General features: G+C 51.7%; 1 protein-coding gene across 2 annotated transcripts in view; it reads left to right on the top strand.

Moving 5' to 3' along the window:
* The window catches only part of LOC122377468 (elongation factor G, mitochondrial-like), a 94,968-nt gene that overhangs the window by 56,966 nt on the left and 12,900 nt on the right, over window positions 1-25,102 (top strand). The window contains exons 6-15 of one of the 2 annotated variants that reach the window (XM_043357522.1): window positions 5,822-5,940; window positions 7,456-7,648; window positions 9,323-9,500; window positions 12,934-13,080; window positions 13,914-14,005; window positions 19,613-19,715; window positions 19,907-20,059; window positions 21,218-21,347; window positions 21,643-21,750; window positions 24,869-25,029. In XM_043357522.1, the coding sequence (XP_043213457.1) occupies window positions 5,822-5,940; window positions 7,456-7,648; window positions 9,323-9,500; window positions 12,934-13,080; window positions 13,914-14,005; window positions 19,613-19,715; window positions 19,907-20,059; window positions 21,218-21,347; window positions 21,643-21,750; window positions 24,869-25,029 (1,384 nt within the window). Of the gene's footprint in view, window positions 1-5,821; window positions 5,941-7,455; window positions 7,649-9,322; window positions 9,501-12,933; window positions 13,081-13,913; window positions 14,006-19,612; window positions 19,716-19,906; window positions 20,060-21,217; window positions 21,353-21,642; window positions 21,751-24,868; window positions 25,030-25,102 lie in introns of both variants that reach the window. The other variant, XM_043357523.1, reaches the window with a different exon arrangement.

Below are 25,102 nucleotides of genomic sequence, written 5' to 3'. Positions count from 1 at the left end.
CTGCTGGGGGGGGGGGTGTTTGAACACCCCCCCTTGTGGTTTTTCGCGAATATCTCAAAAACGGCGGCGCGGAGCGCCGCCGTTTTTGGTACACCTTATCATACATCAATTCTACACATGTTGTGAAAATTTCAGACCAAGGTCATTCAAGGTCAGGTCACCAGGTCACTTGAAGTGACCTCACCTCATAAAAACTTTCAATGTCTGTCATAGCTACACCGAGTGACCGATCGCTTTGAAACTTTCAGCGATTGCTAAGGGCAATAGCATGTACAAAATGTATATCTCAGAATTTTAAGATTGATGACCTAAGGTCAGGTCAATTTTGCGACCTCGCCATTATAAGTCAATGGGAGAAAATTGAAATGCGCCTCTTTTGGACGCAAGACATTATAAACACTCCCAAACACCGAATTACAAGTGGTTTAGACACACTGAACATGAAAATGGTGTCCGTGACCCTTGTTTATGCCCTGAGTTCATCTTAGGTCACGAATGGTATCTAACAGTTTTTCGCAAATAACTTTTGATATAGGCATGCTAGAGCGATGAAAACGCCTTAGATGTGTTCAGCTCGACGATACGGATCGACTGATATGCAACATGACCCTTTCCGGTCAGGTCATGACCTTGACCTGAGGTCAAATTTTCAAGTTGACCTTTCAAGGTCAAGTTATAGTTCATTCGATGCGTCTTGACGAGAGGAACACGATGCCGGTAAAAGTAAGCTCGTACAAGGCTTGGGTCAAAAGTTATTGCAGAAAAACTGTTTTCGAAAAAATCGGCTATTTTTGCAGTTTTTGCCCCCTGCAGCCAAAACCGTTGACGTTAGGTCAAATCTGAGAGAATTACTCAGAAAGGGCGTTAATAGGGCTATCGAATGCGCTTTTCCGCGGCGCTCTAGCTCTATTGGTTCCCGAGTTATGCGTTGGCTTCTTGGAAATTTTCGACATTCGACCTGGAAATCGGCGAAATTTTGCCTTCAATGACCTCTGGTGACCTGACCTTTGACCTGACCAAAAAATTGACCGAAGTGATTTCTTCATTATTTTTGACGCTCTTTCAAACGCCGCCTTCCGCGTATCGCTACGTGGCCCAGGAGCCGAGTTACAAGGGGGGGTGTTCAAACACCCCCCCCCCCAGCAGGGCGTGGAAATCCAGGACCCCCAGCCGGGCGCGGGTTAAAGTAATTAGTTAAGTTTAACTTAATCAAAATGCGTCTTATCGCATATCATTGGAACCGCCTGATCACAAGGAACACAACGACACCATTTTTGAAGCTCTAGCCTCATTGTATGCCAGGTTATTAGCAAAAACGTAGTTTGACCTCAGTTGACCCGACCCAAGCGTTCTTGCAGCTTGCAACCACCAAGTAGATGTAAATCAAGGTAGTACAACACAAAAACGTAAAAGGAAGCACAAATAGCTTATCTTTACGCATTCGGGCAAATTTCCTTAAACATTGTCATGACCTCTAGATGGCCTCAGGTCAACCGAATTTGAAAAAAAAACTGGGGTGCATATGATGGCACTCAGTGACCGAAGCATATCCTGCAAGTTTGAATCAAATCTATGAAGAACTCTAGTTTTCATGAACAAAATAGTGCATTTGTAGTGCCATTTTGACAATGTACCGGTTTGTGTGACCTAGTGACCTGACCTCAGGTCACTGGAATCCTAAACTCCCAGTTCATGTGTCAAATAGATGCCCCAAGTTGTGTCTGAAATTTGGTAGCGCTGCCTGCCATAGCACCCACGCTATCAACGAATAACTCTGTCATTCAGTTGCCGTTAAACTAGTCCAATTTTCACCTGACCTTGTACTGGTTTTTGTGACCTGGTGACCTGACCTGAACAGACTGGGACTTGAAATTTTCAGGATAGGCGCGAAAAGGTTGCCCTAGAGGGTATGCCAAATTTGGTGTGGCACTTTATGACCGCTTTAGTAGTGCCTCATCTATGTATGTGAATGAGCGCATTGATAACTTCTGGGCTATGTACCGGAAAGCTGTTTTTCGCTTCATGACTCGTATCGGACAATCTCGCAATGGCATCATCGCATCCCTATTTCATGGGGATCTTCGCTTTTTGTCGTCAATTCGACAGACCTGGTCCACTGCACTGTTTGCATATAGCTGATTGTATATAGCATATAGCCGATCACTGATCAGTGATCTTTTACTTACATGTACCTGTTTTTTTATTGAACCTCGAGTCTGCAAATATAGAAATCTCTCTCTCTCTCTCTCTCTCTCTCTCTCTCTCTCTCTCTCTCTCTCTCTCTCTCTCTCTCTCTCTCTCTCTCTCTCTCTCTCTCTCTCTCTCTCTCTCTCTCTCTTTCTTTACGCTATTTACGAAAAACCTCAGGGGGGGTGCATCAACCCCCCCCTCGCCGGGCGAGGGTTAGGTGACCTGGGTCTGAAATTTTCACAACATATGTAGAAAAGATGTATGATAAGCGCCGCCGTTTTTGAGATATTCGCGAAAAACCGCGGGGAGGGTGTGTGTGTTCAAACACCCCCCCCCCCCCAACAGGGCGCGGGTTAACGGAAATTTCTGAGTATTAGCGGCCGGCCGGCCGTGCGGACGCTTTTGCGAGGCCTATATCTCAGCAGCCACTTGACCGATTTACATGCGGTAATCTTTGTAGGGTATGTTCATTCCTTCTACCAAGTATTGGACTATTCCCGATGCGTGTGGGTGACCCCTTATGCACGTGCCACGTGCAAAACGGAGAGGTGTCAGTTTTGTAACAATTACGATATCTCGGTAACTACGGGGCCGATTGCGCTGAAAATTGGCATGTAGGTAGAGGCACCCACTAGGCGATGCATTTCCATGTGCCACAGTTGGGGTGCTGCTGCATGTGCGCACGTGCAGGGGTCAATTCCAGATCTCTAGAACGGCTGGACCGATTGCGCCCAAATTTGGTACCCGGCTAGGGACCGGTTAGTAGGGTACTGTGCAAAAGTCAGTTGGGAGTTGGGACCCACTTTGCACGTGCGCACGTGCAGGGTGCCGCTTTCAAATCTCGAGAACGGCTGGAAATTTGGCACATTATTAGAGACCGGTTAGTAGGGTGCCGTGCACAAGTCAGTTAGAGATACCCCCTCGCAATTTCGCACGTGCAAGACCCACCCTCTCATTCGCTCCGTTAGTAGCCCCAAAAGGCGTTATACTGGTTTCTACCAGGGGCGTAACCATCTAAGCGGACACTGCGGGAAGTCTGCACCATTTTTTTTTTTTTGCAGGCGCCCCTCCTCTCCGTTCTCTTTTCAGTACTTCTACATTTGCTGCAGACGGCACACCACCCGTGAGAAACGTTTCACAAACGATTCTTTCGCTGCCAGGGTGCCCCCTTTTCGCATGGAAGTGTCCCTATTAGCTTCATAGGCGTCCCTCTTTTGCATGCAGGCGCCCCAATGGGCATCAGCGGCGCTCCTGTACTGGCCTCACAGGTTGCTCTCTTTCGAATGCAGTGCGCCCCTCTTACGCATACAGGAATCCATTTTTCGCATAGAGACGCACGCCCCTTTTGGACATGGACATCAAAGGCGCCTCTCTTTCCAACTGAGGCGCCCTATGGGCTTCACAGGCGCTCGGCGCTCTTCTTTCTATGAACCCCAGAGGCGCCCCTCTTTTGCATGTCGGCGCCCTTCTTTGGTATGATGGAGGCGTCACTATGACCTTCATTGGCGCCCCTCTTTTGTTTATGGGTGCCCCTTTGGTATACAATATTACTATAGGCCTCGGAGGCGACCCTATCTATAGGCCTCACAGGTACCCCTCTTTTGCATGTAGGCGCCCCTAAAGCCATCAGAGGCGCCCCTATAGGCCTCGCAGGCGCCCCTCTTTCGCAAGCAGACACCCATCTTTCGCATGGAGACGCCCCTATATGCATCAAAGGCGCCTCTATAGACGTCACAGGCGACCCTCTTTTCCATTGAGACGTCCCAAAGCTGGGCTTCACAGGCGTTCTTCTTTCTATGGGCCCCGGAGGTGTCCCTCTTTGGCATGCAGGCGCTCTTCTTTCGTATGGAGGTGTCAGTCTATCGCCTTCATGGGCGTCCCTCTTTTGCATATGGACATACTAAGCTATAGGCCTCATAAGCTTCCCTCTTTCGCACGCAGGCGCCCCTCTTTCGAATGCATGCACATTGCGCCCTCTCTTTGTATGCAGGTGTTCCTATGAGGTTCACAGGCAGGGCCGCCGATATAAAACGTTAAGAGGCTCTGGTGTGGGACGCTCAGGGTTGCCGGTGTGGAGCTTTCACAACTCGCTGGTGATGGTCCTCACAGGCGCCGTTGTTGGGCTCTCAAACATTATTTAGCCCTCGCATAACTGGGGGGGGGGGGGGTGAGGGGCTCTACACAGCCCCCTCCCGTCTTTCAGCAATATCTTCCAAACGTATCAACACGAAACTTGCGGTACCTTCAGCAGCATCAATGTAACACCTTGTGTCCAAATTTCAACTTTCTAGCTACCACAGGTCGGCCGAAAATGACGTCATAGTGACGTAATGTCGGCCGATTTTTAAGCAAAACATTGTTATAGGTACGGCAATCGCTCTCAAGAGCTCAGTTTTCAAGCTAGATCTAATTTCTTGGCATGAGTGGACTGAAAATGAACGTGGCCATCAAACTGCTATCACGGATTTTCCAAATTTAGAAAATTTCGAAAAATATTCATATGCAATTACAAAACATATATTTTTGATTTTTTTCAAAAAGTTTTTGACTTTTCAAAAAATAAACGGAATGTATGTAATAGACCACTCATGAACTACTCTAGAAAGTTTGAGCCGAATATCTTCAAAAATGGCCAAGTTATACGCATTATAGACCACGTTTCCATGGGCATCACTGATCCGGATCAGTAAAAATGGATTAGCTAATCCAGTATGGTTAGACAATATATGAGAATCAAAATAAAGGATTAACTGTTTATATAAGCCTAATCCACTTGGAATTATAACATATAACGAAGAGTTCGATAGATATAATACGATTTAAATTTGCTGATCCGTATCAGTGATGCCCATGGAAACGGGGTCATAGTAAAACTTTCACGAATATATATTTTTCAAGTCCATTTTCAGTACGTTTTTGACATCGTACAACAATATAAATAGCAGCTTCGAGTTCCTGAGCTCAAATTGCATCTGATAGGCACCTTTTTGTGGAAAATTTTATTTTCAAAATTTGACCTTTTCCGACTTGAAAGTGACCTGACCTCAGGTAAATTCAGCTGAAAATCGACACCAACCCTGCGTCCTTCTAGCTCGATGAGCTGGGGCCTTTTTTCCTTTTTTGAAGGTATTGGGCTATTTTTTGGTACTTAATCTGTATGTGTTCTATCCCCTGCCACTAATAGGGTGCCGGATAAACCCAGACCAGCACATGCGCTAGTCACCATCCTTACCAAGATACTGCCATCTTCATTTTTCCTTTTCCTTAGTAATTTATTTCGTCAACTGAAACCAACAGCTGGACTTTGACTGCTTGGCCTGTATCGGCTGTACCATCTTACCACAGTGTATATAGATGCATGTTACCACTTTTCTCTGGAGTTCCGTGTCTCTGTGCAGTTCCGGCAAGTACAGAGAGACGGGGAGGGAACAGGGAGACGGTGCGTACGGGGAGGGAACTCTGCAGTATCCACCTGCCTCTGACCACCGGCCGCTGTCCACAGTCAGACTGTCCACCTGCCTCTGACCACCCGCCGCTGTCCACAGTGAGACTGTCCACCTGCCTCTGACCACCCGCCGCTGTCCACAGTGGGACTGTCCACCTGCCTCTGACCACCCGCCGCTGTCCACAGTGAGACTGTCCGGTACGAGGAGGTGCCGCCCGGTCTGAGGGCCGAGGCAGAGGACCGGCGCGCAGAACTGATCGAGCACGTGGCCAATGTGGACGATGAGCTCGGAATGCTCTTCCTCGGTGAGTGTTCAGTGCCTTCTGCCGAGGGGAGGCCGGGAGGTGGGGACTGCCGTGGGGAGGCCGGGAGGTCTCGGGGGAGGCCGGGAGCACTGTGTGCCTTCTGCCGGGGGAGGCCGGGAGCATTGTGTGCCTTCTGCCGGGGGGGGGAGGCCGGGAGCACTGTGTGCCTTCTGCCGTGGGGAGGCCGGGAGGTGGGGACTGCCGTGGGGAGGCCGGGAGGTCTCGGGGGGGGAGGCCGGGAGGTCTCGGTGGGGGCCCAGCTCTGCTCCGTGTCTTCCTCCTTTTCCTTGTCCTTGCCCTCCGTCAGTCGCAGGCCTGAGCTGCGAACGTACAGATTCGGTTTTGGTAAGTAATTCTGTTAGACGGGGTAAACGGGGGGGGGGGGCTTGAAAACGCCTCCCCGGTACGACACGGAAAACACAGGCCACCAGCACGGCGTGGGTTAAGGTCAGGTCAGAGCTACTCAGGTTACGAAGCTGGTTGATGGTCATATCACATATCATTCGATTCGGCAGGTCTTCCTGAGTTCATCAGTGGCTTTCTCGACTCGCTAGCTCAATTTGATGGGGAGTTATTGTCGAAAAACTACTATGACCCTAGTTTCCTTATGAGTGACGTCACGCAGGCTCAACGATGCGAAAGTGACACATCTGACCTTGCAAGTAGTGAATGAAAGCACGCTTCCATGCGCTTGGGACAATTTTGAATAATTTCCTGCCTCTTAAACAACAGTTTCCCTATTTCCCATTGGACTTTTAATGGTGAGTTCACGTGACCGTCCTGAACTCAGGTGACTTCCGAGATATACAAAGCCGAGATACAAATTATGAGACCTCTGGAGGATACTAGGTGCTGTAAGTTTGATCTTCCGGTGAAAGTTTCTCTGGCACTGAGGGCGTAACGAAGTTGCGACATTTAAGGACCGTGCAGAGGTTCACTAATGATGTCATGGATCAGTGATCTGATTTTACCTGTAAACGTGGTTGGTGTCTTTGGATCTGGCTTCACTCAACGGTCAGGTGTGCTAAATTTCGTCTCCCTATCGCCAGAGTGTTTCGAGCTATCGCGAAAAAAAAAAAACGTTTCGGGGTGAGTGGTTGGGGGCGCCCCCCCCCCCCCCGCGGCTGGTGAGGGTTAAATATATTCTGTCACACGACTTTAATCCACCCTTGTCACACCTTTGTCACCCTTACACCCTTACCCTGTACACATACACCCTTGTCACAGGACTCTGATGTCTGATACTCTCTTCTGCTGCAGTGCTCGTTGCCCGCTGTGTTCCCGCTGTGGTTGTCGTCACCCGCTGTGTTCCCGCTGTGGTGGTTGTCGTCACCCGCTGTGCTCCCGCTGTGGTGGCTGTTGGCCGCTGTGCTCCCGCTGTGGTGGCTGTGGGCCGCTGTGGCGGCTGTTGGCCGCTGTGGTGACTGTTGGCCGCTGTGCCCCCGCTGTGGCGGCTGCTGGCCGCTGTGGTGACTGTTGGCCGCTGTGGTGACCGGTGCCGGCGCTGTCCGGCAGAGGAGCGGCAGCCCACCGAGCAGCAGCTGCTGGCCGCCGTCCGGCGCGCCACACTGTCGCGCACCTTCACGCCCGTGATGATGGGCTCGGCGCTGCGGAACCGCGGCGTGCAGCCGCTGCTCGACGGCGTCCTCGACTTCCTGCCCAGCCCGGCCGAGGTGGACAACTTCGCCCTGGACCAGACGCGCACCAGGTGAGAGCCGCTCCGGCGTCCGTCCCAGACTCCCGCCCCTCTCGACAGGGGCGGCTCCCAGCCCGGCAGATGGGGGCCGCGGCCCAAGGCGGCTCCCAGCCCGGCAGATGGGGGCCGCGGCCGAAGGCGGCTCCCAGCCCGGCAGATGGGGGCCGCGACCGAAGGCGGCTCCTGCCTCCTTCCACAACCTCCTTCCTCGAGGGTGTAGCCAGTCGGCACAGTCGGCCGTTGGGTGCGGAGGCTGACAGCGCGCGTGCCAGACGTCGACCCGCCGGCGCCAAGTATCGCAGCGGGATGTCCTCGCAAAAATATATATTTGTCAAGTTCATTTGCTAAGCTGATCACTCAGTCCATGTTCAAAGAATAGTACCCTCCTTGTGTAATTTACGATGATTTAGTGTTGCATTCCACCGATCTCCTTAGGCCCCGGCCGTACATAGGGTAGGGTGGGGTAATTTGAACGGGTGGAGTAATTTGAACGGGTTGGGTAATTTGAACATAGTATGAGTAACACAAAATTACCGAAAATCCATAAGTGACACGACAATTTAAGACCAATGAGGAAAATTATCGTAGCTAAAAGGGCTATCATATCAACGGGGTTTGAAGTTTCAGGGAATGAAGATGCTGCAGCACACTGTAAAACAATCAATTTCGCAAGTAAAAACGCCCAACACGTCATTGCAACTTCATTGCAGCGCAAAATCTTACATTGCTAGCGCTTAATACGCAACGACTTTTGTTATACAATGAACTAGTAAGTGCATTCAATCCAAGAAATTTGCTTTTGAAGCCTCTTTTTAAATATGGGAAAGTAACTCTTAGCGTGGGGAAATTTGCGCATAGTGTGAGAATTTCAATGAAGACAAAGATAGCCCCGAAAAAGCAACGCTCCTTGTGTGTGGGGGTGTGTGCGCGTGTGCGTGTGTTTTGCCAAAAATTTTAGAACCAACGCAGTAGCAGATAAGTGATGCCAGTTTACAAAATTTGTGGTGGTCCCCAGTGTATGTACCCCTGGTGGTCCCCAGTGTACCGCTGTGGTCCCCAGTGTACCGCTGTGGTCCCCAGTGTATGTATCGCTGTGGTCCCCAGTGTACCGCTGGTGGTCCCCAGTGTATGTACCGCTGGTGGTCCCCAGTGTATGTACCGCTGGTGGTCCCCAGTGTACCGCTGGTGGTCCCCAGTGTATGTACAGTCCACAGCAGAAGTAATGTGCGGTTTCAGTCATGGGTATGTTCTGCTTCTGAAGCTTAGGAACGATTAACCAGACTACACTGAAACTTTGAATGTAGCTTTAATTTGTATCGTCACCCTTGCAGCTGCAACTTTAGCTATTGACATCTTCTTTTCGATCACTCCGCATTAAACAATCGCCAGTCAAAGCCAACCGTTGAGATTGGTAAACCCTACATTACTTTAGCGGTGGGCTGTACCGCTGGTGGTCCCCAGTGTACCGCTGGTGGTCCCCAGTGTACCGCTGGTGGTCCCCAGTGTACCGCCGTGGTTCCCAGTGTACCGCCGTGGTCCCCAGTGTACCGCTGTGGTCCCCGGTGTACAGCTGGTGGTCCCCAGTGTACCGCTGGTGGTCGCCAGTGTGCCCCGCCCGGCCGTTACCCCCCCCCCCCCAGTGTACCTCGCCCGGCCGTTACCGACAGCCCCCCCCCCCTGCACCAGTGAGGAGGGCGAGCCGTTGAAGGTGAAGATGAGTCCGGCGCGCGACGGCTGCAGTCCGTTCGTGTCGCTGGCGTTCAAACTGGAGGCGGGCAAGTTTGGCCAGCTGACGTACCTGCGCTGCTACCAGGGCCGGCTGGCCAGGGGCCAGACCATCTACAACACGCGCAACGGAAAAAAGGTGGGCTGCCTCCTCACCGGGCCACACGTCCGCCGTCAGGGAGTGGGCCGCTGAGGTCAGGGGGAGGTGTCAGTTCAGGGGGAGGTGTCAGTTCAGGGGGAGGTGTGAGGTCGGGGGAGGTGTGAGGTCGGGGGGAGGGGTGAGGTCAGGGGCAGGTGGGCCGCTGAGGTCAGGGGCAGGTGTGAGGTCGGGGGGAGGTGTGAGGTCAGGGGGAGGTGTGAGGTCAGGGGGAGGTGTGAGGTCGGGGGAGCTGGGCCGCTGAGGTTAGGGGGAGGAGGTGGGCCCCTGAGGTCAGGGGGAGGTGGGCCGCTGAGGTCAGGGGAGGTGTGAGGTCAGGGAGTGGGCCGCTGACTAGGTCAGGGATTGGGACGCTGAGGTCAGGGATTGGGACGCTGAGGTCAGGGGGAGGTGTCAGTTCAGGGGGAGGTGGGACGCTGAGGTCAGGGGCAGGTGGGCCGCTGAGGTGGCTGCTCACCGAGCGGGAGCGCCGTCAGGAAGGATGGCACGGGTGCGGAGGGGGCACAGAAAGGAAGGGCGGAGCGATACTGATAATACAAAATGACGTCGCGAGCTTCAGCAGGGCAATGGCTGAATCAGAATATTTCCGCAGGCAGGAAATCACCTGTGAGAGCCTTTTCGTATGCATTAAATTGCGCTCAAATCAATTGTACTCAGTGCCTACGATTGATGCGAGCGTGATTTAATGCAATTGAATATGTAGGCTCTCGCATGCGATTTCCTGACTGCGGAAAGAGTCAGTTTTAGCAGTGTAATGCCGGGTTCACACCGGATTCCGGACCGGCAAAATTCCGTCTGCCGGGCCGGAAAAATGGCCAATTCCGTGCCGGAAAATTGAAAACTGGTGTGAACCGGCAAATCTGGCAACTTCTTTTGACCGGTCCGGCAGGCCGGAGAGCCAGATTTTCCGGTCCGGCAAAAAGTTGAAATCATCTCAACTTTTGCCTTGCCGGATAGCCACCGTTTGTGATATGAAATTAAAGGAAATAGTTCACTTTCCTAAAATTAGTATTTTGCTATGGATTTATGATTTCGTATCCTCAAAATGATCAGAAAATAAAATAAAACCTTTCTGTAAAAACAATTATTTTCTATATTTTATTATAGGAAGAACTATATTCAATGTAGAATGATGTTTTGTCGCGGAAGTTTATTACGCGTTGACCAATCACATTGCGTAGTTCAAACCTACGCATGCTGCATTGGCTGTAAGCAGCATGCTGATTGGCTGACGATGACGTGACTGCATTCCTTTCTAAGACACCACATTCCTGCCTAAGACACTCTTTTTGGAACGGGAAATTGGATATTTTTGCTTAGGGTGATCGTTGGGCCGTAAAAGCTTATGATTTGTGCTAGTCTCAGCGCAAGCTACAAGACTGCTATTTCAGTTCAAAACCCCATGTTAAAAGTGAACTATTTCCTTTAAGGCACGAGGGAAATAATGTTATGTTTCAGCGCTACAGGACCAATTTAACCAACGGTGCCCTAATAGTCTCGCGATTTTTCACAAGAATATAAAATTCAAGCGTAAATTTGACGGCGTTTCATTTTTATTTCAAAACATTTGCATCTCAAACGGAGTGATAGCTACATTTCTGTTTTTGTATTTCACATGACTCATGGCCTTTTCAAATTATAAATTAATTTCATTGGTTGGAAAATATCCATGACTTTATAGTAAAAAGATAAATATTATAAGGAAGCGGTGAAAAGGGCGAATTTGTGGAACAACATTGCGGACGCGCTGGTTGTAGAAGGAGCGGAGCCAGTATCTGCAGAAGAGATTATCAAGCGCTGGAGCCGGCCGCAGGACAGGTAGCACAATGTACGTATTGCTAACTTCCGTCGTCTACGAAGTGGAGCCAGCCGAGCAGATTCTGAAATCTACATTCTACAAGACGCGCTGACAACACTTCTCTGCCCTCGATGCCCTCCTACACAAGCACATAGCAGCTCGGGAGGGTGGAGGCAGTTTTGCCATTCAATCGCAAGTAGAAGATTCAGGAAATACGATGGTACTGAATGCCAAGGATATTATCCCGCGCCCTGCTGGGGGTGGGGGTGGGGGGGGGGATATTTGAACCCTCCCTGTGGTTTTTCGCGATCATCTAAAAAACGGCGGCTGTTTTTGGCACACCTTATCATGCATCTTTTCTGCACATGTAAAAATTGTAGAGCAAGGTCACTTAAGGTCAGGTCACCAGGTCACTTCAAGTGACCTCACCTCATACAAAGTTTCAACGTCTTCCATATGCTACATCGAGCGACCGACCTCTTTGAAACTCTCAGCGATTGATAAGGGCAACAATATGTACACAATTTAAATAAATAACTATCTCGGAATTTTGATATCGGTGACCTAAGGTCAGGTCAATTTTGTGACCCCCCCCCCCCCCCCATTATATGTCAATGGGAGAAAATTGATGCCAAGTTATGCGTTGGCTTGTTGTAAATCGTCGACATTCGACCTGAAAATCGGTGAAATTCGGCTTTCCATGACCTCTGGTGACCTGACCTTTGATTTGACCCAAAAAAAGTGACCGAATTAATTTCGTCATTAATTTTGACACTCTTTCGAACGCCGCCTTCCCCGTATCGCTACGTGGCCCAGGAGCCGAGTTAAAAGGGGGGGGGGGGGTGTTAAACACCCCCACCAGCAAGGCGTGGAAATTTAGGATCCCCAGCGGGGCGCGGGTTATGGCAGTAGAGTTCAGTGACAGTCAGATGACCGATTTTGAGACCCAGCCATCTACATCAGCAAGCGTAATATCAAGCTCGCCGTCTCTAATGCGCCCTGCCCAGCCCTCAATTCCTCTTTGTTCGCAAGTGTTTTTAAACCAACAACAGCCAGCGCGATTGAAATTTATTAGTGTCTTTTTGTCGATACCAAGCCCGCATGCTGTAAATGTTAAATTGTATTAATCTTGCTAATATACCTACCAGTGAAGTATGGATGATTTTCGGTTGGGTGGAACTGCATCAGGGACTTGTAAAGCCGTCACACAAGTATGTTCGATTTCAAAATAATTCGCGAGATTGCGTGGTACCTACTTATCGTACTTGATGGTTGATGATTATGACATTTCCGGCTCGACTTTCCGGTTTTCCGGTTCTAGCGACTTTTTTGACATCTAGCGACAATTTCAACATTTTGGTGCCGGCCCGGCAGACGGAATTTTTCCGGACCGGAAAACCGGTGTGAACCCGGCTTAAGGCGCAGGTGGGACGAACTGCCCGCTGCCGTCCGGTCCCGTCCGTTTGTGTCCGACTAGGTGCCGTGTGGCGCCTGACGCCCCCGTCTGTCCGACTAGGTGCCGTGTGGCGGCTGACGCCCCCCCCCCCCCCCGTCTGTCCGACTAGGTGCCGTGTGGCGGCTGACGCCCCCCCCCCCCGTCCGTGTCCGTCCGGGCAGGTGCGCGTGTCGCGCCTGGTGCGGCTCCACTCTGACCAGCTGGAGGAGGTCGGCGAGGTCCTGGCCGGCGACATTTTCGCCCTGTTCGGCGTGGACTGCGCCTCCGGCGACTCGTTCGTGTCCGACAACCGGCTCCAGCTGTCCATGGTAGGCTCGGCGCTGGCAGCAGCGGCCCCAGCTGTCCATGGTAGGCTCGGCGCCGGCAGCAGTGGCCCCAGCTGTCCATGGTAGGCTCGGCGCTGGCAGCAGCGGCCCCAGCTGTCCATGGTAGGCTCGGCGCTGGCAGCAGCGGCCCCAGCTGTCCATGGTAGGCTCGGCGCTGGCAGCAGCGGCCCCAGCTGTCCATGGTAGGCTCGGCGTCCATGGTGGGCTTTTAGACTGTTATTCTGCGCCACTTGATAGCATAAAAGTGTCGTGCTTGTCCGCTAGGCTTGTCTTTCATGGATAAATGTACATATCAGAGCGAATGGCGGACTTTGTTTTCTATTATTTATGCCGCACATCAACTCGCCATGTACGTTTGTATGTACAGCCCTCAGCAGACTGCGTGGTAGTTTTTGTTTTGTTTTTGTTGACAAAGCCGATAATAACTCGAAGTCTGTTATCACTGGCTGCCGGAACTCACTGCAAATATATGCGCCATGCTCCACTCCTTCGATTGGGTCTATCACTAAACAAAGTATACGCCTATTGTGACAACAAAATGCAAAAGTTTGTTTTGGGGGCAAATATAAACTTTTGGGTTTGTTGCCGAACTGGATGGAAAATGAATGCGATGATGATGCCAATCTAAGGTGCGGAGTCTCGCGCGTCTTGCTGTCACGATTTCCGAGTGACCGACAGCATAGTATTCGCGTTATTATCGGTTTTGTGGAAAAAAGAACACCTAGCACGCAGTTTGCAGAGGGCTGTACTTACTAACGGGTGTCGACTGCTCACTAGTTCGGCAGCCGCTCACCAGGCGTCTCTGCTGTTCCCAGGAGTCCATCTTCGTCCCGGATCCGGTCATTTCGATGTCTATCAAACCGAAACACTCAAAGGACGTGGAAAACTTCGGAAAGGCCGTCAACAGGTAGGTTTTAACGTAATGTGAGCATTTGTTGCGCACGGTACCTTTATCACGAATCCTTTGTGACGAATCCATATTAAATCCTTTATCACGTTGATTGCAGGTAGGAATGAAAAAAGGGTAAACGTTGTGCAGGGTGAAGTAAGGCATGGATATGCGGTTCTGTATTAACCCGCGCCCCACGGGGGGGGGGGCTATTTATAGCCCCCCTCCCGTTTTTCTGCAATAACTTCCAAACCGCTTGACGTATCGACGCCAAACTTTCAGTACCTTCGGCTGCATCAATTTGACACCTTGTGTCAAAATTTGAACTTTGTACCTACCATAGGTCGGCCGGAAATGACGTCAGAGTGACGTCATGTTCGGCCGATTTCGACGCAAAACATTGAACCACGGCAATCGCTCCCAAGAGCTCAGTTTTTAAGCTAGATCCAATTTCTTTGCATGAGAGGACTCAGAATAGACTGCGCTATCAATCTGCTATCTCGGATTTTCGAAATTTTGAAAATTTTGAAAATTTAATATAATAAAATTCAAAATTTATATTTTTACATGTTTTTTTTTTTGACTTTTCGAAAAAAAAACGGAATATATGTGATAGAACGCATTATTATGACTAACTCTAGCAAGTTTTAGCTAAATATCTTCAAAAATGACCAAGTTATACGCATTATTGCAAAAAATTAACAATTATTAATTTTTGAAATCAATTTTTCAGCACGAATTTGACATCGCACGCCAATATAAATAGCACCATCGTGTTCCTGAGCTCAAACTGCATCCAATAGACACCTTTTTTGTTGAAAAATTTTAACTTCAAAATTTGACCTTTTTTGACCTGAAAGTGACCTGACCTAAGCTAAATTTGACTCAAAATGACCTCGAATGACACAGACGACATTAAATTCGAAATTGTTGGCCTAAATGGACCATAAAACATGCGTCACGTGACCGACGGATGATATAATATTTTCGTGATCTGTGATGACCTGACCTTGACCTGAAAATCAAAGTACAAGTTTGGTACCCTCAGAGTATCTAGAGCATCTGTTCACGAGTGTGTGAACCAAAAATGAGCCTGATCTGACTTGTAAGACGGCGGCCAGAGCCCAAAACGTGAAGAAGCCAAAATGCTAATAATTTTTACTTTGACCTGACCTGTGACGTCATCGGTGACCTCGAGGTCAATGAAATTAGGTTTCGCTCGACAGATTTTCCGGGGCTATCAGACGCCGTTTGAATTTTGACGATCGGCCCAGTAGTTTCGGAGTTAGGAGGGGGGGGGCTATGAATAGCCCCCCCAGTAGGGCGTGTTATACGCAGACCCCAGTGGGGCGCGGGTTAATGTCCGGTATTACTGTGCGGGTCTGTGTAGCAGGGTCTGTGTACTGACCCTGTATAACTGTGCGGTCTGTGTAGTACCCCGGTGCTGTCAGGGTCTGTGAACTGATCCTGTATAACTGTGCGGTCTGTGTAGCAGGGTCTGTGAACTGATCCTGTATAACTGCACGGTCTGTGTAGTACCCCGGTGCTGTCAGGGTCTGTGTACTGTCGGGTGTAATTGTACGGTCTGTGGAGTACCCCGGTGCTGTCAGGGTCTGTGTACTGTCGGGTGTAACTGTACGGTCTGTGTAGTACCCCGGTGCTGTCAGGGTCTGTGAACTGATCCTGTATAACTGCACGGTCTGTGTAGTACCCCGGTACTGTCAGGGTCTCTGTACTGATCCTGTATAACTGTACGGTCTGTGTAGTACCCCGGTACTGTCAGGGTCTGTGTACTGTCGGGTGTAACTGTACGGTCTGTGGAGTACCCCGGTGCTGTCAGGGTCTGTGTACTGATCCTGTATAACTGTGCGGTCTGTGTAGCAGGGTCTGTGTACTGATCCTGTATAACTGTACGGTCTGTGTAGTACCCCGGTACTGTCAGGGTCTGTGTACTGTCGGGTGTAACTGTACGGTCTGTGTAGTACCTCGGTGCTGTCAGGGTCTGTGTGCTGACCCTGTATAACTGTACGGTCTGTGTAGTACCCCGGTGCTGTCAGGGTCTGTGTACTGATCCTGTATAACTGTACGGTCTGTGTAGTACCCCGGTGCTGTCAGGGTCTGTGTACTGATCCTGTATAACTGTACGGTCTGTGTAGTACCCCGGTACTGTCAGGGCCTGTGTACTGATCCTGTATAACTGTACGGTCTGTGTAGGACCCCGGTGCTGTCAGGGCCTGTGTACTGTCGGGTGTAACTGTACGGTCTGTGTAGTACCCCGGTGCCGTCAGGGTCTGTGTACTGATCCTGTATAACTGTACGGTCTGTGTAGTACCCCGGTGCTGTCAGGGTCTGTGTACTGTCGGGTGTAACTGTACGGTCTGTGTAGTACCCCGGTACTGTCAGGGTCTGTGTACTGACCCTGTATAACTGTACGGTCTGTGTAGTACCCCGGTGCTGTCAGGGTCTGTGTACTGTCGGGTGTAACTGTACGGTCTGTGTAGTACCCCGGTGCTGTCAGGGTCTGTGTACTGATCCTGTATAACTGCACGGTCTTACCCCGGTACTGTCAGGGTCTGTGTACTGATCCTGTATAACTGTACGGTCTGTGTAGTACCTACCCCGGTGCTGTCAGGGTCTGTGTACTGTCGGGTGTAACTGTACGGTCTGTGTAGTACCTACCCCGGTGCTGTCATGGTCTGTGTACTGTCGGGTGTAACTGTACGGTCTGTGGAGTACCCCGGTGCTGTCAGGGTCTGTGTACTGTCTGGTGTAACTGTACGGTCTGTGGAGTACCCCGGTGCTGTCAGGGTCTGTGTACTGCCGGGTGTAACTGTACGGTCCGTGGAGTACCCTGGTGCTGTCAGGGTCTGTGTACTGTCGGGTGTAACTACGGTCTGTGGAGTACCCCGGTGCTGTCAGGGTCTGTGTACTGTCGGGTGTAACTGTACGGTCTGTGGAGTACCCCGGTGCTGTCAGGGTCTGTGTACTGTCGGGTGTAACTGTACGGTCTGTGTAGTACCCGGTGCTGTCAGGGTCTGTGTACTGTCGGGTGTAACTGTACGGTCTGTGGAGTACCCCGGTGCTGTCAGGGTCTGTGTACTGTCGGGTGTAACTGTACGGTCCGTGGAGGACCCTGGTGCTGTCAGGGTCTGTGTACTGTCGGGTGTAACTGTACGGTCTGTGGAGTACCTACCCCGGTGCTGTCAGGGTCTGTGTACTGTCGGGTGTAACTGTACGGTCCGTGGAGTACCCCGGTGCTGTCAGGGTCTGTGTACTGTCGGGTGTAACTGTACGGTCCGTGGAGTACCCCGGTGCTGTCAGGGTCTGTGTACTGTCGGGTGTAACTGTACGGTCCGTGGAGTACACCGGTGCTGTCAGGGTCTGTGTACTGTCGGGTGTAACTGTACGGTCCGTGGAGTACCCCGGTGCTGTCAGGGTCTGTGTACTGTCGGGTGTAACTGTACGGTCTGTGGAGTACCCCGGTGCTGTCAGGGTCTGTGTACTGTCGAGTGTAACTGTACGGTCTGTGTAGTACCCCGGTGCTGTCAGGGTCTGTGTACTGTCGGGTGTAACTGTACGGTCTGTGGAGTACCCCGGTGCTGTCAGGGTCTGTGTACTGTCGGGTGTAACTGTACGGTCTGTGGAGTACCCCGGTGCTGTCAGGGTCTGTGTACTGTCGGGTGTAACTGTACGGTCTGTGTAGTACCCCGGTGCTGTCAGGGTCTGTGTACTGTCGGGTGTAACTGTACGGTCTGTGTAGTACCCCGGTGCTGTCAGGGTCTGTGTACTGTCGGGTGTAACTGTACGGTCTGTGGAGTACCCCGGTGCTGTAAGGGTCTGTGTACTGTCGGGTGTAACTGTACGGTCTGTGTAGTACCCCGGTGCTGTCAGGGTCTGTGTACTGTCGGGTGTAACTGTACGGTCTGTGGAGTACCCCGGTGCTGTCAGGGTCTGTGTACTGATCCTGTATAACTGTACGGTCTGTGTAGTACCCCGGTGCTGTCAGGGTCTGTGTACTGTCGGGTGTTACTGTACGGTCTGTGTAGTACCCCGGTGCTGTCAGGGTCTGTGTACTGTCGGGTGTTACTGTACGGTCTGTGTAGTACCCCGGTGCTGTCAGGGTCTGTGTACTGTCGGGTGTTACTGTACGGTCTGTGTAGTACCCCGGTGCTGTCAGGGTCTGTGTACTGTCGGGTGTTACTGTACGGTCTGTGGAGCACCCCGGTGCTGTCAGGGTCTGTGTACTGTCGGGTGTTACTGTACGGTCTGTGGAGTACCCCGGTGCTGTCAGGGTCTGTGTACTGATCCTGTATAACTGTACGGTCTGTGTAGCAGGGTCTGTGTACTGATCCTGTATAACTGTACGGTCTGTGTAGTACCTACCCCGGTGCTGTCAGGGTCTGTACTGATACAGCACTATCATGATGTGTCTATTGGTCTGATACTGTACCAGATAAAAGACTTCTGCCTTTTGGGACGACAAACGACTGAAACGAGCGAGCTTGAGTGTGAGTCCTGCACCGGCGCAAGTGTAAAGTTGTACCCCAGCTGAATGGTGCGGGCCACCCTACTAGCCGGTCCCTAACGATGTACCAAATTTTAGCGCAATTGGCCCAGTCTTTCTCGAGATGCAGAAGCGGCATCTTGCTCTTGCAAACGAACAAACTGGGTCCAAACTGACTTTCCCGAAATCTTTCTCACCGGTCGCTAAACGTGTACCGAATTTGAGCTGAATCAGATCAGCCGTTTTTGATATGCAGAAGCGGTACCGTGCTCGTGCGCACGTGCAAGCCGGGTTCCAACTGACTTTCGCCTAGCACCCTACTCACCTGTCCATAGCGGTGTCTGAGCGCAATCGATTCAACCGCTCTCGAGATCTGGAAGCGACCCCTGCACGTGCGTACATACGTGCAGCAGCACCCCAACCGTGGTGGATGTTAAAGGCATGGTGTGTGCCCACGTGCATGCCAAGTTTCAGCGCAATCGCCCCAGTAATTGCCGAGTTATTGGATTGGAAACAAACTTGGCACCGCTTCATTTTTCACGTGGTACTTGCAGTGGGGGTGACTCACGTGCAATGCGAGCAATCCGGTGCTTGTTGAGAGGGATGTAACAACTACCCTACAAAGCCGCAAGTAATTCGACTCGCGGCTGCTGAGAAATAAGCCTCTCAAAAGCGCTGCGTCAGCAGAACAACTTGGACAATGGACGGTCTCCCTTGACATTTCACGCGGCATGGTAGATGCATCAAGAGTAGTCATTTATGGGATAGAAGGGATGGGGCAACCGAACAAAAAAGACCGCAGGCCAATCGGCCCAGTGGTTGCTGAGACATCAGCCTCTCAAAACGTTACAGGCCGGACTGGGCTGCTCATAATGAGATTTTCCTCTGTATTGAAAAGACTCGTTGCGCACTCGCTCGTAATAACGTTTCTGTCTTGATTCGTTGTTGTACAATACATACGGAGGTAGGTTTGTACTGGTCCGGTATTGACGCGTCTTGGTTGGATACTATACAGACGTGTCTATTGGTCCGGTGTGTTACGGAGACGTCTGTTGGCCCGATGTGTTTACCGGCACCCCCTCTGAGTATCGTTACCATCCCCGGCGTGCGCGCGCCGTCAGGTTCACCCGCGAGGACCCCACCTACAAAATAATGTACGACGAGGAGTCCAAGGAGACGATCGCTGCCGGCATGGGCGAACTGCATCTGGACATCTACGCCCAGGTGAGACCGCCCCCTCCCCCCCCCCTCCTCCCCAGGCAAGACCGTCCACATGCTCCTTGGCCTACCTTCTCTCAATTGGTGCCGAGCTCTTTTGGTTTTGTATTTGTCCGCTTCCAGCAATGTGGAGCGCGAGGTGCCGGCTCGGTGTTGGACGGTGTGGGCCCCTCTGACAGCCCGTCTCTGCGCCGCAGAGGATGGAGCGCGAGTACAAGTGTCCGGTGGTGATGGGACAGCCCAAGGTGGCGTTCCGCGAGACACTGCTGGAGCCGTGCCAGTTCGACTACCAGCACAAGAAGCAGTCGGGCGGCGCCGGCCAGTACGGCCGGGTCGTCGGACTGATGGAGGTCAGAGCCCACCGCTCCCCGCCGGCACGGCCCACCACCATGTGCTGGGACCCGGGGACTGACTGCCTCCCCTGGTGTGACCCCTCCCCTGAAGTATTCCGGGTCGGACAGATGCACCTAGTGTCAAATAAGGAACAACAGTACCTAACAGTACCTACGTCGTCGTGGCTGCGTCAGTTTTCAGGGGGAGGAAGGCCGTAAATATACGTGTAAATGTCACGCCAAGCTCGCTCAATAGATGGCGCTGCTTATGATGCGCTCAGATCGCCAATGCAAATCGCTATTCTAAACGTGATTTTGCCAGTGCGGTTTCCATTTTTTGTTTGTACAGATAGAGAAAAGCATGGAGAATTAAAAAACACGGTGAAATAGTTAGCACCATTCTCAAGTGTCTTCCACGAAGTTTTGCAAAAAAAAAAACGATACAATTTTGCAAAAGTGGTCTAAAAAACTGACGGCGCGCCGAATTCCTCTTCAAGAATTCGCAAAAAATAATCGATTCATGAATTAACCAGTTAGAAGATCACCCTTTTCTTGAAAACTTCTAGCATTGACCCGCCCTACTGGACAGTTTGTCAGGGCCATCAAATGCCGTTTGATTTTTGAAAACCGAACAGTGGTGTGGGAGATTGTCCTCGCCACTAGCATTATAACTAGAATATGCCCGAGTCATGCGCGGGCTAGGACAAATTAACGCTGAACGCAGTACAAAATTTGTTCAAGAACCGATGACAAAAGCACATTATATAACAAAATAGCAGAAAACAGGAATAAGCAATAAGCATACGTCCGGCAAACCCCTCGGACCGACACTGGGTCGTCCCGCGGACAACCGGGCATCTAGAACCTACCCCGGCCCTCGGTAGGTGGCGCTGAGACAGCGAACACGGCGCCAACAGCACCTTGTGCGCTTCCCCTCTGCTCCGCTTTCTGTCATTGTTGCACCGTTTTGGGTGCATTGCTGCTTTTACGTGCTTTGCGTCTCGTTCGATCAATATTTTCTGTTGCGTCAATGATACTTGATGATAATGTTTAGGTACAACCAGTGGCGTTTGATATTGGCCGGTTCCTGTGCTGGGCAGTCGTGCTCTGGTCCCTTTGCCGGTCGCCCGTCGGCCGGTGAGCGGTGGCGGCTGACGGAACTGTGCCGGATTTCAGCCGCTTCCAGCCACGGAGAACACCAAACTGGAGTTTGTCGACCAGACCATGGGCACCAACATCCCCAAACAGTTTGTTCCGGCCATCAAGAAGGGCTTCCTGAACATGTGTGAAAAGGGCGCCCTCACAGGTGAGGCGTGCGGCCTGTCGCTCCATTGGATAACTAGCTGAGCGCACCACCGGGCGGCTTAAGCAACATAGGCTCCGCACATTCAGAGCCTTGCGCTCATTATTTCGAAGGGGTGCTAATTCCACATCCTCTGAAAGATACATGTAACTATGGTGTCTGTGCTTGTATCTGCTAAACCGGGAGGCAGAGAGAAGAGACATCGTGATCCGTTATTCTAGAGGTCGCCTGTAAACGGAGTGATTGACTAGGACGGCTAGCGGTGCAGGTCAGAGGGCTGACCGGTGCTTGGCGGCAGGTCACAGGGTGTCCGGGGTGCGGTTCCGACTGCTGGACGGAGCCAGCCACGTGGTCGACTCCAACGAGATCAGCTTCATCCTGGCCGGACAGGGAGCTGTGAAGGACGGTAGGTGCTGACCAGTCACTGTCCCTACACACCTGACCGGCCACTGTCCCTACAGACCAGTCACTGTCCCTACAGAGCTGACCGGTCACTGTCCCTACAGACCTATCACTGTCCCTACAGAGCTGACCGGTCACTGTCCCTACAGATCAGTCACTGTCCCTACAGAGCTGACCAGCCACGGTCCCTGACTCCCTACAGACCTACATACATACAATTACACATACACATACACATTTATTTTCGACATTACAAATGAGCAAAACATACACAAAAATATTATAAGATTAGTGCAAAAGAATAAAGATTCTTAAATTAAAGCACCTCTCTTAATCAATCAGTATAAAATAAGCATGAGTATTACATAAAAAACACAACATAATATGAAAACAAGTCTGTTTGACCACCGCCAAGCCGCGCCACACCCTCCGCTCGCTGGTTGAAATTAAAGTTGCTACCCCACAGGCGACACGACGAACCGTCCGGCCCGCCGTCCGCCGCTGGATGCTATTGTTTAGGTACAAACGGTGCAGCGTCAGTGACCTGACCGGTCACTGTCCCTACAGACCAGTCACTGTCCGTACAGAGCTGACCGGTCACTGTCCCTACAGACCTGACCAGCCACCGTCCCTTCAGACCTGACCAGTCACTGTCCCTACAGACCTGACCGGTCACTGTCCCTACAGACCTGACCAGTCACTGTCCCTACAGACCTGACCGGTCACTGTCCCTACAGACCTGACCAGCCACCGTCCCTTCAGACCTGACCAGTCACTGTCCCTACAGACCTGACCGGTCACTGTCCCTACAGACCTGACCGGTCACTGTCACTTTAGCTCTGACCGGTTACTCTCCCTGGCCCCCTACAGACCTGACCGGTCACTGACCCTGCAGACCGGTCACTGTCACTTTAGCTCTGACCGGTTACTCTCCCTGGCCCCCTACAGACCTGACCGGTCACTGACCCTGCAGACCGGTCACTGTCACTTTAGCTCTGACCGGTCACCGCCCCCAGTCCTACGCAGATGTCAGGCCCTCCGCTCCGCTCCGCTCGCCCGCAGGTCTGCCGATTTATAGCCAATAAATCTGGGAAATTACCGCCATGTGTGCTCATGGCGGCCCGACGATCTGCATGTGCTCCCCATTCTGCTCGGGGTGGGTGCCCCCATGGGTGTCGGACCGGTGTCGGCGTGTCCCTGGGACCGGTACCGGGGGGTCTGTGGACCGGTACCGGGGTGTCTGTGGACCGGTATCGGGGTGTCTGTGGACCGGTACCGGGGTGTCTGTGGACCGGTACCGGGGTGTCTGTGGACCGGTACCGGGGTGTCTGTGGACCGGTATCGGGGTGTCTGTGGACCGGTACCGGGGTGTCTGTGGACCGGTACCGGGGTGTCTGTGGACCGGTATCGGGGTGTCTGTGGACCGGTATCGGGGTGTCTGTGGACCAGTACCGGGGTGTCCGTGGACCGGTACCGGAGTCCCTCCACCACTGGGACGGTATCGGGGTGTCCGCTAGGGTGGCACGTATTTTCACAAATGTTTCTTGTTATCGGACACCCTCTCATGCTATTCCAATAGGCATTAAAACAATGTGCGTGGAATATTTTTGAAAATTTTAATTTGTAGGGGTCGCTGAACGAAGTAATTTTTCTTCTAACTTTAACCCGCGCCCGGTAGGGGGGGGGGGCGAAACGCCCCCCCCCCTGATCTTTTCCGTCGATTTCTTCTAAACGACTGCAAATATCGTCACCAAATTTTCAGGACCCTTCTGGGCATCAATTTTACACATTGTGATAAAAAAATCCGGAGGCTATGATAGGTTGGCCGCAAATGACGTCAGAATGACGTCATGTTCTGCCATTCTTGACAAAAAAGGTTTCACAGGAAGAGCTGTCAGGCCTACAGCTTTGAAGATACAGAAAAATGTTAAAGGCACAAATGGTGTATAATTAACAGGGCTATAAAACTACAATCTCAGATTATCAAAATTGTTGGATTTTGACCCACAAAAATCAAAAAAGTTATTTTTTGGATATAATAGCCAAAAATCTCAAAAGTTTTTCGAATTTCGAAAAAAGCCGCACGATAGCCCCTCCCACATTCTATCCACATACCAAATTTGAGATTGATACCTTTTTTTGGCCAAGTTATAGCTAAAACACTGTTCAAAATTTATGACGTCAAATTTTCAAACTCATTTTTTTGGCAATTATCAGTGACCTGACCTCTGTGACCTGCCCTGGTATCAATGACCTCAAATAGCAAAATATGTTACTATATATTATGCGTTTAATTTGTATTACCAATAAACAGTTGGATGTGTTTTATGGACAGTGCCCCCATCGATGATTTTCAATAACATTCCTTTTGCTCGATTTTACAACACATCTCTTGAAATGCTTGTAAACGGTGAAAATTCGACCTTTGACCTGACCTGTACGTCATCGGTTGGACCGAGGTCAATGACATTGGGTCACAAGGTAGTTCCGTGGTAGTGCTATCCAACGCCGTTTGAATTTTGGAAATCGGCCGGTAACTTTCCGAGATCTTGGGGGGGGGGGGACCGAAACACCCCCCCCCCCCCCTACGGGTGGTAGGGTCCGCCGATAGCCCTACGGGGCGCGGGTTAAGCAAAGTAGTACGTATGTAGTTAGTATTTGACCTGATTCTGAGTCTTGCCTGTAGATAGTGTTTGCTGCCGGCCGGTGGCAGCTGCCGTTGTATCTGACCTGGCCTGGCCTGTGGACACCGGATACTGGATAGTGTTGGCGGGGGAGGGGCGGTTGCAGCTGCTGCAGTATCTGACCTGGCCTGGCCTGTGGACAGTGTTCGCGGGGGAGGGGTGGTTGCAGCTGCTGCAGTATCTGACCTGGCCTGTGGACAGTGTTTGCTGCCGGCCGGTGGCAGCTGCTGCAGTATCTGACCTGGCCTGGCCTGTGGACAGTGTTCGCGGGGGGAGGGGCGGTTGCAGCTGCTGCAGTATCTGACCTGGCCTGTGGACAGTGTTCGCGGGGGGAGGGCTGGTTGCAGCTGCTGCAGTATCTGACCTGGCCTGTGGACAGTGTTCGGGGGGGAGGGGGCGGCTGCAGCTGCTGCAGTATCTGACCTGGCCTGTGGACAGTGTTTGCTGCCGGCCGGTGGCAGCTGCTGGAGCCGCTCATGTCGGTCGAGGTGTCGGCGCCGGCCGAGTTCCAGGGCGCCGTGCTGGGCCAGCTGAACCGGCGCGCCGGCGTGGTGCTCGGACAGGACGCCAACGACGGCTGGTTCACCGTGTTCGCCGAGGTGAGGCGCGCGGCGGCCGCGGAGCGCAGCGCAGCCTGCCTGACCCGGCCTGTGTTCTACGTGTCGTGCTGGG

This window comes from Amphibalanus amphitrite, unplaced genomic scaffold (genome assembly GCF_019059575.1).
Source record: "Amphibalanus amphitrite isolate SeventyFive unplaced genomic scaffold, NRLGWU_Aamphi_draft 000045F_arrow, whole genome shotgun sequence".
In the NCBI taxonomy this organism is placed as follows: Eukaryota; Metazoa; Arthropoda; class Thecostraca; order Balanomorpha; family Balanidae; genus Amphibalanus; species Amphibalanus amphitrite.
The sequence above is the reverse complement of the archived record's forward strand: the minus strand, read 5'-3'. Positions and strand labels throughout refer to the sequence as shown.